This window comes from Gorilla gorilla, chromosome X (genome assembly GCF_029281585.2).
Source record: "Gorilla gorilla gorilla isolate KB3781 chromosome X, NHGRI_mGorGor1-v2.1_pri, whole genome shotgun sequence".
NCBI classification, from domain to species: domain Eukaryota; kingdom Metazoa; phylum Chordata; class Mammalia; order Primates; family Hominidae; genus Gorilla; species Gorilla gorilla.
This window is the reverse complement of record NC_073247.2, coordinates 57,537,541-57,550,957: the sequence shown is the minus strand read 5'-3', so window position 1 is coordinate 57,550,957 and position 13,417 is coordinate 57,537,541. Positions and strand designations below refer to the sequence as shown.

The following is a 13,417-nucleotide window of genomic DNA, read 5'->3' as shown; positions in this document are numbered from 1 at the left end:
GTAATCCTAGCTACTCGGGAGGCTGAGGCAGGAGAATCACTTGAACCCAGGAGGCAGAGGTTGCGGTGAGCTGAGATTGTGTCATTGCACTCCAGCCTAGGCAACAAGAGCAAAACTCCATCTCAAAAAAAAAAAAAAGAAAGAAAGAAGAAAAGAAAAAGAATCTAGTGGATGGGTATATATGGTGTTCATTGTAAAATTCTTTTTTTTCTTTTTTTTTTTTGAGATGGAGTCTCGCTCTGTCGCCCAGGCTGGAGTGCAGTGGCGATCTCGGCTCACTGCAAGCTCCGCCACCCGGGTTCATGACATTCTCCTGCCTCAGCCTCCCAAGTAGCTGGGACTACAGGCGCCCGCCACCACACCCGGCTAATTTTTTTGTATTTTTAGTAGAGATGGGGTTTCACTGTGTTAGCCAGGATGGTCTTGATCTCCTGACCTCGTGATCTGCCCACCTCGGCCTCCCAAAGTGCTGGGATTACAGGCATGAGCCACCGCACCCGGCCCATTGTAAAATTCTTTAAACTTTGCTACATGCTTGAAATTTCACACTAAACTATGGAAAACACCATAAAGGTAACAAATGGGGCAAATATCCATTAAACATGTTTTCAAACATTTTGGTTGACTTCCATTTTTTTAAACAATTATTTGTTCATGCATTCATTCAACAAATATTAACCTAACATTGGCTATACGATAAGTACTGTTCTAGGTAATGGGGATACTGCTGTGAACAAAATGAAGTCCCTGTCCCCATGAACTCAGCTTGGAACCCAAACTCTTTGTTTTTTGAGAGGGAGTCTCGCACTGTCCTCCGGGCTGGAGTGCAGTGGCGTGATCTTGGCTCACTGCAACTTCTGCCTCCTGGGTTCAAGCGATTCTCCTTCCTCAGCCTCCCGAGTAGCTGGGATTACAGGTGCCTGCCACCACACCCAGCTAATTTTTTGTATTTTTAGTAGAGATGGGGTTTCATCATGTTGGCCAGGCTGGTCTCAAACTCCTGACCTCGTGATTCACCCACCTCGGCCTCCCAAAGTGCTGGGATTACAGGCGTGAGCCACCACACCTGGCCCCAAATTGTTTCCCTACCGTAAATGCCTAGAGAAGAAATCACTGTCAGTGGTATGAGTAGTTATAAGGTTCTTGATACAATCAATTTGAACTGTAGTCATCAAAATTCAAGAACTGGGCCAGCATGGTGGCTCACACCTGTAATCCCAGCACTTTCGGAGGCTGAAGCGAGTGGATCACCTGAGGTATGGAGTTCGAGACCAGTCTGGCAAACATGGTGAAACCCCATCTCTACTAAAATACAAAAATTAGCCGGGTGTGGTGGCACGCGCCTGTAATCCTTGCTACTCAGGAAGCTGAGGCACAAGAATCCCCTGAGCCTGGAAAGCAGAGGTTGCGGTGAGCCAAGATCGCACCACTGAACTCCAGCCTGGAAGACAGACTGAGACTATCTTCAAAAACAAAAACAAACAAACAAACAAAAAGAAAAAAAAAAGGAAAAAAAATCAAGAACTGAACAGATATGAATAAATTTATAAATTTTCAGATGAAATTATCCTGAACTCTCTTGACATCCAATATCCAAACCAAATAAATTCAGGTATTGAACTCTTGCTATCTAAACTCAGGAAGGGAACATATTTGGATAGAAAGGAATATTTTTAATTGGCCACCAGAGCACTCTGAACAAACACCTTCCAAAGGCATACCCCTTTTATAAAGCATTTCTAGGATGCTGGACTGAATCATCATATATGAGGATCTTCACAAAATGAGTATATTTCTAGAAAATATAAAATGCTAAAATTGGCAGAAGAGATGAAATGGTAATCAAAAACCAGCTCCAGATGCTTTTATTTTATTATTTTTTGAGACAGGGTGTCACTCTGTCACTGAGGCTGGAGTGCAGTGGCATGATCATGGCTTACCACAGTCTCAACCTCCCAGACTCAGGTAATCCTCCTTCCTCAGCCTCCTGAGTAGTTAGAACTATAGGCACCTGCCACCACGCCCAGCTAATTTTTGTATTTTTTGTAGAGACAGAGTTTTGCCATGTTGCCCAGGATCGTCTCGAATTCCTGGGTTCAAGTGATCCAACTGCCTCGGCCCACTGCGCCCAGCCTCCAGATGCTTTTAAAGGTGAGTCCTACCAAGTTTTTCAAGGTACAGATAATTCTTATACAAGTTTCTCCAATAAAGAGAGAATAACAAAGGCTGCCCAATTCATGTAATGAGGCTACCTTGATTCCAATGCCAGATAAATACTGAAAATAAAAATATTGGACTACCTCACTGATAAATACAGGTGTAGATATCCTAGATGATACAATGGCTAATAAAATCTAACAAGGTTTTAAAAATATACATAAATCACTTAAATAACATTTCTGCCAAAAACTCATGAGTAAGCATCAGAAAAATCCAAACTGAGAAACATTCTATAAAACAACTAACTTTAAAACATGCTTTCAATATAATCCATAGGTTCAGGAAAAAAAAAAAATGACAAGGTCATAAAAGACAAAGATAGAATAACTGTTTCAGATTAAAGGAGACAAGGAGCTCAATGCAATACATGATCTTGGACTGGATCCTGGATTGGGGAAAACCATTATAAAGGACATTATTGAGAAGAGTGATAACATCTGAATATGGGCTTTATATAGGATAAAAGTACTATATAATTGTTTAATTTCCTGATATTGATAAGTATATTGTGGTTATGGAAGAGAACACCTTTGTTCTTAGGACATACATGCTGCCAGACTTAAAAGGTCATGTCAGGCTGGATGTGGTGGCTCATGCCTGTAATCCCAGCACTTTGGGAGGCCGAGATGGGCGGATCACCTGAGGTCGGGAGTTTGAAACCAGCCTGATCAACATGGAAAAATCCTGTCTCTACTAAAAATACAAAATTAGCTGGGTGTGGTGACGCATGCCTGTAATCCCAGCTACTTGGGAGACTGAGGCAGGAGAATCGCTTGAATGCAGGAGGAAGAGGTTGCAGTGGGCCGAGATTGCACCATTGCACTCCAGCCTGGGCAACAAGAGTGAAACTCTGACTCAAAAAGAAAAGTCATGTCTGCCACCAACTCAAATGATTAAAAAAAACGTGTGTGTGTGTGTGTGTCTATGTAAAGATATAGAGCTATAGGATGGGCCAGGCGCGATAGCTCACGCCTGTAATTCCAGCACTTTGGGAAGCTGAGGCAGGTGGATCACCTGAGGTCAGGAGTTTGAGACCCACCTGACCAACATGGTGAAACCTCGTTTCTAATAAAAATACAAAAATTAGCCAGGCGTAGTGGCAGGCGCGTGTAATCCCAGCTACTTGGAAGGCTGAGGCAGGAGAATTGCTTGAACACGGGAGGTGGAGGTTGCAGTGAGCCAAGATCACACCATTGCACTCCAGCCTGGGTGACAGAGTGATTCCGTCTCAAAAAAAAAAAAAAAAAAAGATATAGAGTGATAGAACAAATGTGGCAAAATACTTAAAACAAGTAATTCTGAGTAGAGGATATACGGGAATTCATTATACTTTTTCTTGCAACCTTTCTGTAAATTTGAGATATTTTCAAAGTAAGAAGTCATAAACATATACATACATACCATGATCAAGTGGGGTATAGCTCAAGAATGCCAAGGATATAATTTAATGCAATTTACAAAATTTTTATTTATTTTTTTGATATGGAGTCTCACTCTGTTGCCCAGGATGGAGTGCAGTGGCACGATCTCAGCTTATTGCAACCTCCACCTCCCAGGTTCAAGCGATTCTCATGTCTCAGTCTCCCCAGTAGCTGGGATTACAGGCATGCTTCACCATGCCTGGCTGATTTTTGTATTTTTAGTAGAAATGAGGTTTCACCATGTTGGCCAGGCTGGTCTTGAACTCCTGGCCTCAAGCGATCCAACCACCTTGGCCTCCCAAGGTGCTGTGATCCACCATGCCAGGCCACAATTTATGAAATTAATGGACAAAGGGAGAAAAAAAGCACAGGATTTTGAAGTTCAATACTTATTTATGGTCAATATTAGCAAACGAAGATTAGATAATTTTCTTGATTTATTAAAGGATACATTCTAAAAACTTACTGCATGCACCATACTTAATGGAGAAACTTTAGACACATTCCCTTTTATTCCTCTCCCTTCTTCCTACTGTCTCAACTGCCATGTGCTGAGGATGGCTATACAGAAGGGGCTGCCTGTCAGCCCTAGATTAATTGCTCTTCTGCAGACTGCCTTTATGGGAAAGAAAAGTAAACTATCTTGTCTAAGCCATTATCCTTTGGATTTTCTGCCACAACCAGCCAAAGTAAATCTTAATTTGTGTACCCAGTATCACTTATACTATTTAATATGGTACTAAAAGTCCTGGACAATACTATAAATGAAGAAAAATAAATAAGTGACAGGATAGATTTGCATACAATATGACCAACTACTTAGAAAGAACATCAGAATCAACAATGAAGTATTAGAAATAACAAGGGCATACAGCAGGGGTAACTTACAGAAATCAACAGCTTTCCTCTACCCCAGCAAATACCAGCATGAAAAATATTTTTTAAAAAATAAGATAATGGCCTGTAATCCCAGAACTTTGGAAGGCCAAGGTGGGTGGATTGCTGGAGCTCAGGAGTTCAAGATCAGCCTGGACAACATGGTGAAACTCCATCTCTACAAAAAATTAGCTGGGCGTGGTGGTGCGTGCCTGTAGTCCTAGCTACTTGGAAGGCTGAGGTAGGAAGATCACTTGAGCCTGTGGAGGTCGCCACTGCACTCCAGCCTGGGTGACAGAGCAAGACCAAGTCTCGAGAAAAAAAAAAAAAGATAATGAAAGTGACTGAAGTACCTAGGGATTACTTTAACAAAGAATACATAAGACCTGTATTTCCATTTATGAAAATGAAAGCTTTTTATGCTCTTTACATAAATTTCAAAATATTCTCTACACAGGTCTTAGATGAGATGACTACTTACAAAGATAATTTTCCCCAAATTAATAGAGAAGTTCAGTATAACATAGATCAAAATTCTTGTTGTTTTTGAGGGACTTTGATAACTTTTGATATATAATAAAGCCCCACAAATGATTAAACCAGCTTTGAAAAATAAGTGCAAAGGAGCTACTAAGACATTCTATAAAGCCATAATAATAAAAACAGTAAGGTGCTGGCACAAGAATGTGCAAATAGACCAATGGAACAAATCACATCACTCAAGACGGATCCATGTACATGAGGGAACCTGAAATCAGATGAGGTACCACAGATCAATAAAGAAAGAATGGACTATTTAGGAGGTGGTACTGGAAAAACTGCCTACTATATGGAGGAAAATAAAACCGGAGCCTACCATATGCCATATTCAAGAGTGGAATCTAGATGGATTAAAGATCTGAATGCAAAAGGTAAAAACTACATTAGGCCGGGCGCAGTGGCTCACACCTGTAATCCTACCATTTTGGGAGGCCAAGGCGGGCGGATCACCAGATCAGGAGATCGAGACCATCCTGGCTAACACAGTGAAACCCCATCTCTACTAAAAATACAAAAAATTAGCCAGGTGTGGTGGCGGGCACCTGTAGCACCAGCTACTCAGGAGGCTGAGGCAGGAGAATGGTGTGAACCCGGGAGGTGAAGTTTGCAGTGAGCCGAGATCGTGCCACTGCACTCCAGCCTGGGTGACAGAGCAAGACTCATCTCAAAACAAACAAACAAACAAACAAAAAACACTATACATTAAAAGATAAAGCAAAAAAGGTGATGTTGGGCTGGGCACGGTGGCTCACGCCTGTAATCCCAACACTTTGGGAGGCCGAGGCGGGCGGATCACCTGAGGTCAGGAGTTTGAGACCAGCCTGACCAACATGGAGAAACCCCATCTCTACTAAAAATACAAAAAATTAGCTGGGCGTGGTGGCGCATGCCTGTAATCCCAGCTACTCGGGAGGCTGAGGCAGGAGAATTGCTTGAACCTGGGAGGTGGAGGTTGTGGTGAGCCGAGATCGCGCCATTGCACTCCAGCCTGGGCAACAAGAGCAAAACTCCGTCTCAAAAAAAAAAAAAAAAAAAAAAAATGATGCTAGCACATCAAAATTAACAACAGGCATCTACTCTTGGGGGAATTATTAAGTAAAACTCAGTAGACATGCCCCATGATGCCCTTGCCAGCAATTAGAAACAAAGTAGTAACATATACATGGCAATACAGACAGATGTTAAAAATACAGCACTGTGCCGGGTGTGGTGGCTCATGCCCATAATCCCAGCACTTTGGAAGGCCAAGATGGGAGGATCACCTGAGGTCGAGAGTTCGAGACCAGCCTGACCAGCATGGAGAAACCCCATCTCTACTAAAAATACAAAATTAGCCGGGCATGGTGGCACATGCCTGAAATCCCAGCTATTTGGGAGGCTGAGGCAGGAGAATCGCTTGAAACCGGGAGGCAGAGGTTGTGGTCAGCCGAGACTGCGCCATTGCACTCCAGCCTGGGCAACAAGAGTGAAACTCTTTCTCAAAACAAAGAAACAAAACAAAACAAAACAAACAAAAAAAACAGCACTGTTGGCCAGTTACAGCGGCTCATGCCTTTAATCCCAGCACTTTGGGAGGCCAAGGGAGGAGAATTGCCTGAGCCCAGGAGTTTGAGACCAGCCTGGGCAACATAGAGACACCCTGTCTCAAAACAAAAAACAAAAAACAAAAAAAACCTCCCACTCTGAGTAATACAAAGTTCAGGAAACAAAACGAAGACTGTGGCACCATGCCATGTGTGTCAACTGAAAACACAGTCACTCAAAACAACACTTCATATTTTCATTTTCTATGAAAATGTATCTATATGATACATTTATGTATGTATTTATATGATACATGTATCTATACGATACATTTATATGAAAATGATCTATATGATAAATCTATGATACATTTTCTATGATACGTATCATAGAAGGATACATTTTCTATGATACGTATCATAGAAGGATACATTTTCTATGATACGTATCATAGAAGGATACATTTTCTATGATACGTATCATAGAAGGATACATTTTCTATGATACGTATCATAGAAGGATACATTTTCTATGATACGTATCATAGAAGGATACATTTTCTATGATATGTATCATAGAAGGATACATATCAAACACGACAGAGCAGCTGCCCACAGAGGTGGGAATTGGGAATAAAAATGAAAAAATAAACATGACAAGAGGAAGCCTTTTGCTGACCTATGACAGAAACCTACCTTGAACTGGAAAGTATGATGAACTCAAACCTCTGCACTTGAGGGCTTTTAAAAGTCAATGGTTTTACTTGGTAATAAAGTTTGAACAAAGTATGTATGTCAGCTACTCAAATTCAGAAATGGCCACAGAGCACTTCTAGTGAATACCGTCCAAAATCAAATGTTTTTCAAAAAACATTTCTAATGAAAGCCAAGACTGAATAACACTAGGTGATGACCTTATCTCAAATTTGGGCTCACTTTTCAGAAAACAAAATATTACAATTCTACATTTTTAAAAGGAGTGGTGGTAGAAGAAACCCTTCGTAAAACATTTTAAAAATTATTTTCTCTTTTTATAAAGCTATTGACTCTTGAGTCTTAATAGAGGCTTTCTGGGAGAGTTAGGTCTGCTTTTCTAGGCAATCTTCAAGTGTCATGGCTGCGTCACCTGCCTCGGAATCACCTGGATGGCGAGGGATCACTGAATTTTACTCAGGATTTCTGTATTTTACCCAGTGTTCCAGCTATTCCTTGTTCATAGCAGAGCTGAAGAAATAACTGTCTGAGAGTATCCATTCCCAGCAAGTATCATGCCAACTGTAGCCCATACTGTCCCTGGAGCCTTCCACTATCTGACCTGGCTTGTCCCCTAGTGGTCCCGGGCAAATCCTGACTCTGATGGTGCCATTCCCACCCATCCCTCATACCCCAGGCTATAGCCCCAACCTCAACCTCCCACCCGTTAACTGCATAGCGTCCCTGTGACACCCTGAGTACTGAGAAGGATGCAATCTCATGTCTCATTCATCACTGCACTATCAGAGCCTAGCACAGGTCCTGGCTCACAACAGGCGCCAAACACCTGTCTGCTGAAAAGAAACCCATCATCTGCTATGCTGTTTCCTCTACCCAGAAGCCCCATCCTAGCATCTTCTTGGATCAATTCTCACATAGACGCAAGCCTAGGCTGTCTGGGAAGCTGAGAACAGATAACTCACCGTCTTTCATACTCCATGTCCTGATAGGGCCTTCGGGGGCTGCTGGGGCCCCTCCTCAGCCGCTGGCTCCGTTTCACTTCCCAGCCACCCCCGCTGCTGCTACCATGATCTGCCAGCCTCGGTGATGCTTCCTGCAGGGACTCTGGGGAGAGTGGAGGGAAGAAAGGGGTCAAAACAGTTGGGACTGAGAGGGCCTCCTTGAGAAACTCTTATTGTCAAGGCTCTCCGCTGCCCCTTAGCCCAGGGACATTGTCTTCCAGCTCCCAGCACTCCTGTGCATCACAGTATGAAGGAAGCCCCTACTTGGCCTGCTCTTCCCTTTCCCCGCAAACATAAGGCTAGAGCCCACTGCCCTAGAAAACAGCAAGGACTTCAGCAGACAGGGGGCATCTTGCAGAGAGACCTGGCGGGGCCACCCACAGTGTGATCAGGGCTTTGCCACCTAAGACAGGTAGACAAATTCAAGCCTGGGGCTGCATCCCAGGGTGGGGGTAGGGGACTCTCAGGGCTGAAAGTCTTGCCTGAGATTCAGCACATCAGACAAGACTTCACAACAATGGGGGCCCCAGGCCCCTTCCACGGGCCCCAAGGGACCATCTCATCCTCCCAACAAGCTGCTGGCTGTCCCCTATAAGGCAGCAAAAGACCATGAAAGGCTCTTGGGGGTGTGTGTGAAGGGGCGAACTTGGCGACGAGACAGCTGCCACCTCCCTGGGCTCCTGGCCAACACAGCCTTGGCCCTCACACAGCAACTGGCTCAGCCCTGAGCCCTGTCTCTTATGTGCAGCCCGGTCCTAAGGTGGTTCCCTCCCCAGGGCTCAAGCCCGTTTTCCAGAGGCAAAAGGGGCCCTTTTGGAGGCTGTTCTGAACCACTGTGCTCTTCTATTGGGATGGAGCAGCAGCCACTTCATCCAACCCTCAGGGCTGTGGTGAGAACTCAGGGAGTCCTGAGAACCCTGTGACCCAGCCAGAGGTCAGGATGAATCCCAGATCTTCAGGCCCCACCCTCTGAATAAGAATCAGGTAAAGCCAGGCAATAATAGCACCTGCTCAACACTAGGTTGCTGCCACACCTTTGCTCTATGCGCGTGCACACATACACAGACAAACACACTCCAATTTTCTCTTCCTCCTCAAGCCACAGGGAACCCGAGTTACCTGCTCCCAGGTGGGCAAGAGTTAGAATCACACAGAGGCACTGGCGTCTGAGAGCACAAAAACCTTCAAGAGACTCTGGCAAAGGGGCCAGAGTCACACAGTAACATCCACCACAGCCAAGGGCCAGTCAGAGACACGAGCCCCAAATAACTACGGGCCCACATCACAGAAGGAACACACAGTAAGGACCACAATTACACAGTGGGTCCCCTTTCCATGGATGAGCGTCAGTGTCACAGATACAAACTCCCCAAAAGAAGGGGCAATGAGTCACACACACATTCCCTGCATGCCCCTTCCCACCCAATAAGTAGGTTAGGGTCAATCAAAAGACAGTCGTCCCCCAAGCCCCGCCCCATGGATAAGGATCAGAGTCACAGACCGCCCCCCCTCAAAGGGTAAAGACCAGAGTCACATCCCCCCTCCGATCCCCCAGGAATAGAGACCAGAACCACAGAACATTTCCCCATGGACCGATAAACACCAGAGTAACACAGAGCAGCATCCCCTCTCCTATGCACAAACTCAAAGTCGCAGACAACCGCTTCCCCACTGATAAACTTCGATGTAGCCGACACAGTGATCCACAGTAGCCCACTCCCATCCGTCCCTCCCTTCCCCCAACCCGCATGCACCCATCCCATGTCCCAGTCGCGCACGCGCCTTTGCTCACACCAAAAAAAAAAAAAAAAAACCAAAAAAAAAAAAAAACCCTCCCGGGTTGAGACATTGCACGAACCCCTCCGTTCCGCGCATCTCCCCCGACCCGAAGTCCGCCCTCGCGCCTCCTCTACGTCCCCGCCCCGGGCCCCTTACCTCCGCCCCCACGACCAGCGTCGACGCTCACCTTCTCGGCCCGGGCTGTCAAGGGAGGGCTCCCAGACATCACCTCTGCCCGCCGCCACCTCCTCCAACTCTCCCAGCTCAGCCGGAGCCGGAGCGCGCAACAACCAAGTCCGAGACTGGAGGCAGATCGGGGGGAGGGGAGAAGCGCCAAGCGCGCTGCCCTCCCAGGGAAACTCACTGCCGCCTACTCCCAGCCGGCCACAGTCACCAGCTCAAAATGGCGACGACGAGAAGGGAGTCGGCGCTCCGACCACCATCCACCTACTAAGGAAGCGCGCTCTGGCCGGCCCCGGCGATTGGTCACCGCCCGCTAGGGGACAGCCCTGGCCTCCTCTGATTGGCAAGCGCTGGCCACCTCCCCACACCCCTTGCGAACGCTCCCCTAGTGAAGAAAAGGAGTAGCTATTGGCCAATTCGGCAGGGCCCGCTTTTTAGAAGCTTGATTTCCTTTGAAGATGAAAGACTAGCGGAAGCTCTGCCTCTTTCCCCAGTGGGCGAGGGAACTCGGGGCGATTGGCTGGGAACTGTATCCACCCAAATGTCACCGATTTCTTCCTATGCAGGAAATGAGCAGACCCATCAATAAGAAATTTCTCAGCCTGGCCGAAAATGGTTGGCCCCACGAAGCCACGACAACTGGAGGCAAAGAGGGTTGCTCAACGCCCCGCCTCATTGGAAAACAAAATCAGATCTGGGACCTATATAGCGTGGCGGAGGCGGGGCAATGATTGTCGCGCTCGCACCCACTGCAGCTGCGCACAGTCGCATTTCCTTCCCCGCCCCTGAGACCCTGCAGCACCATCTGTCATGGCGGCTGGGTTGTTTGGTTTGAGCGCTCGCCGTCTTTTGGCGGCAGCGGCGACGCGAGGGCTCCCGGCCGCCCGCGTCCGCTGGGAATCTAGCTTCTCCAGGACTGTGGTCGCCCCGTCCGCTGTGGCGGGAAAGCGGCCCCCAGAACCGACCACACAGTGGCAAGAGGACCCAGAACCCGAGGACGAAAACTTGTATGAGAAGGTGAGAGGCGGGGGGGTAGTGGGGACGGAACCCCGAAGGGGTCAGTCCGGGATCGGCAGATGGGGCGCTGTAGAGGACGTTCTTAGGCAGTAGAGGACTGCGCGGCCGGCGAAAGCCTAGAAGACTTGGGAATTTTGCCTACCTTGTGTTCCTCCTTTGTCTCTCGGTATCTTCGTTCCAGGGCCAGAGGCAGGATTGGTTTTATTTTGCAGACAGAAATCACACCTCAAGTGGACAGCGCTCAAAACACGTTAGAAGCAGTATAGTACAACGATAATACTAAACACCGATATGGCACTTGCTCGTTGCCGTCTGCATTCTTTTTTTTTTTTTTTATAGGGACGAGATCTCGCTATGTTGCCCAGGCTGGTCTCGAACTCCTGGCTCAAGCGATCCTCTCGCCTCGGCCTCCCAAGGTGCTGGGATTACAGGCATAAGCCACCGCTCCAGGCCCCGTCTGTGTTCTAAACACTGCATTAGCTCATCTTATCCTTGAAACAAACCCCATTTCGAGGTGGGCTCTATTATTATACTCATCCTACAGATGAGGAAACTGAGGCACAGAGATGTTAAGTGGATTGCCCTAGCTCACATAACTGAATACATGGTGGAGGTGGAACTGGTATTTGAATTTAGGGCTACCAGGTCTGCTGTGCTGTATTAATAGCAGACGCTGTGAAATCAGGCAGCACTGACAGTTACCCACCCGTGTGATCTTGGTAGCATAAACCCTTGGTGCCTCAGTTTCTTTGTCTGTAAGATGGGAACAGTAATAGGACACCTTCTAAAAAATAGGACACCCCACCTGCCTCATGTAATTAAATGAGTAAAAATGGTCAGAACAGCAGCTGGCACTTCGTAAGTATGTACTCAGCACTAGAATGTGTTTATTATTGCCATGTTTCACCTCACTGAGATATTGTGAGGTGTTTCTATGTGAAAAGACTGGCACATAATAAGTACTTCATCAATACTAACCTCTGGTTAAGGGGCTTGGATATATAGGATGCTTGTTCATTCTGTAAATATGTATTGAGGGCCTGCTGTATGCCAGGCTCAGTTCAGGGCCCTGGGGATACAGCAGTGTGGAAATCAGACAAAGCCCATGCTCTCATAGAGCTTACATGATAGTGGGGAAGACAGAAAATAAACAGTAAAATATTAGAAAACAATAATACAAAGTAGTATAATAGATAATATAACGTGAGAATGTATGATATACAGAGAATGGGGAAAGTATGCTACTTAGGTAAACATAGACTAGAAAGAGACACAGAAGGAAGAGAGGATGTGAAGACAAAGTTAAGCAAGATAAGTGGATAGAGAATGACTTGGGTGTAGGGGGCTATTTCATTAGCTTGAGCTATAAGAAATTGCCAGTATTCAACCATTTGTGACCTATAAAAATAGCAGTTTCCTATGCTTCAACTTTGAAAGACAAGGTAACTAGGGAGTGCCTCCTGAAGGAAGTGGTGATGAATCTAAAACCTTGAATGAGGAGACAGATCCAGCCATGACTAGAGCTGGAAGAAAGGCTTTCCAGGCAGAGAGAGCAGCAAGTGCAGTGGCCCTGCAGTGGGAAGGAGCTTGACATATCCCAAGAATGGAAACAGAGGAATTTAGTGAGAGGGGCACATGGAGACCAAGTTATGCAGGGCCAGAATACGGCTTTGTGGAGCAGCAGGAAGCCCTCATTGACCTCTATTTCTCCACAGAACCCAGACTCCCATGGTTATGACAAGGACCCCGTTTTGGACGTCTGGAACATGCGACTTGTCTTCTTCTTTGGCGTCTCCATCATCCTGGTCCTTGGCAGCACCTTTGTGGCCTATCTGCCTGACTACAGGTGCACAGGGTGTCCAAGAGCGTGGGATGGGTGAGAGGCAGAGGCAGGGATGGAGGTTGAAGGGGATTCTGCCAGGAGTTTTGTTCCTGCACCATTGGGAATGGGGAGCTGAGATGAGGGATTGGTATCAGTTGAGGCTCCCTCACGTCTACCCCTGCTATTTGCACTACCAGGATGAAAGAGTGGTCCCGCCGCGAAGCTGAGAGGCTTGTGAAATACCGAGAGGCCAATGGCCTTCCCATCATGGAATCCAACTGCTTCGACCCCAGCAAGATCGAGCTGCCAGAGGATGAGTGA

General features: G+C 46.5%; 2 protein-coding genes across 8 annotated transcripts in view; one reads left to right on the top strand and one right to left on the bottom strand.

Annotated features, from left to right (window-relative positions):
- RBM10 (RNA binding motif protein 10) overlaps positions 1-10,545 on the bottom strand; it is a 41,339-nt gene extending 30,794 nt beyond the window's left edge. For 3 of the 7 annotated variants that reach the window (XM_004064061.5, XM_019019065.4, XM_055375632.2), the window contains exons 1-2: positions 10,262-10,396; positions 8,257-8,398 (exon numbers count right to left, since the gene is read on the bottom strand). In XM_004064061.5, the coding sequence (XP_004064109.1) occupies positions 8,257-8,273 (17 nt within the window). In that variant the 5' untranslated portion in view covers positions 8,274-8,398; positions 10,262-10,396. Of the gene's footprint in view, positions 1-8,256; positions 8,399-10,230 lie in introns of all 7 variants that reach the window. The other 4 variants (XM_055375630.2, XM_055375631.2, XM_004064063.5 and 1 more) reach the window with 3 other exon arrangements.
- A 522-nt stretch (positions 10,546-11,067) lies between these two features.
- NDUFB11 (NADH:ubiquinone oxidoreductase subunit B11) lies at positions 11,068-13,417 on the top strand. The gene is made up of 3 exons (NM_001279697.1): positions 11,068-11,274; positions 12,990-13,120; positions 13,294-13,417. The coding sequence occupies exons 1-3, from the start codon at positions 11,068-11,070 to the stop codon at positions 13,415-13,417; spliced, it is 462 nt and encodes a 153-aa protein (NP_001266626.1).

Coding starts and splice junctions, on each gene's coding strand:
- NDUFB11 (NM_001279697.1), top strand. CDS start 11,068: ATGGCGGCTGGGTTGTTTGGTTTGAGCGCTCGCCGTCTTTTGGCGGCA. Junction 11,275..12,989: donor ACGAAAACTTGTATGAGAAG/GTGAGAGGCGGG, acceptor ATTTCTCCACAG/AACCCAGACTCCCATGGTTA. Junction 13,121..13,293: donor GCCTATCTGCCTGACTACAG/GTGCACAGGGTG, acceptor TTGCACTACCAG/GATGAAAGAGTGGTCCCGCC.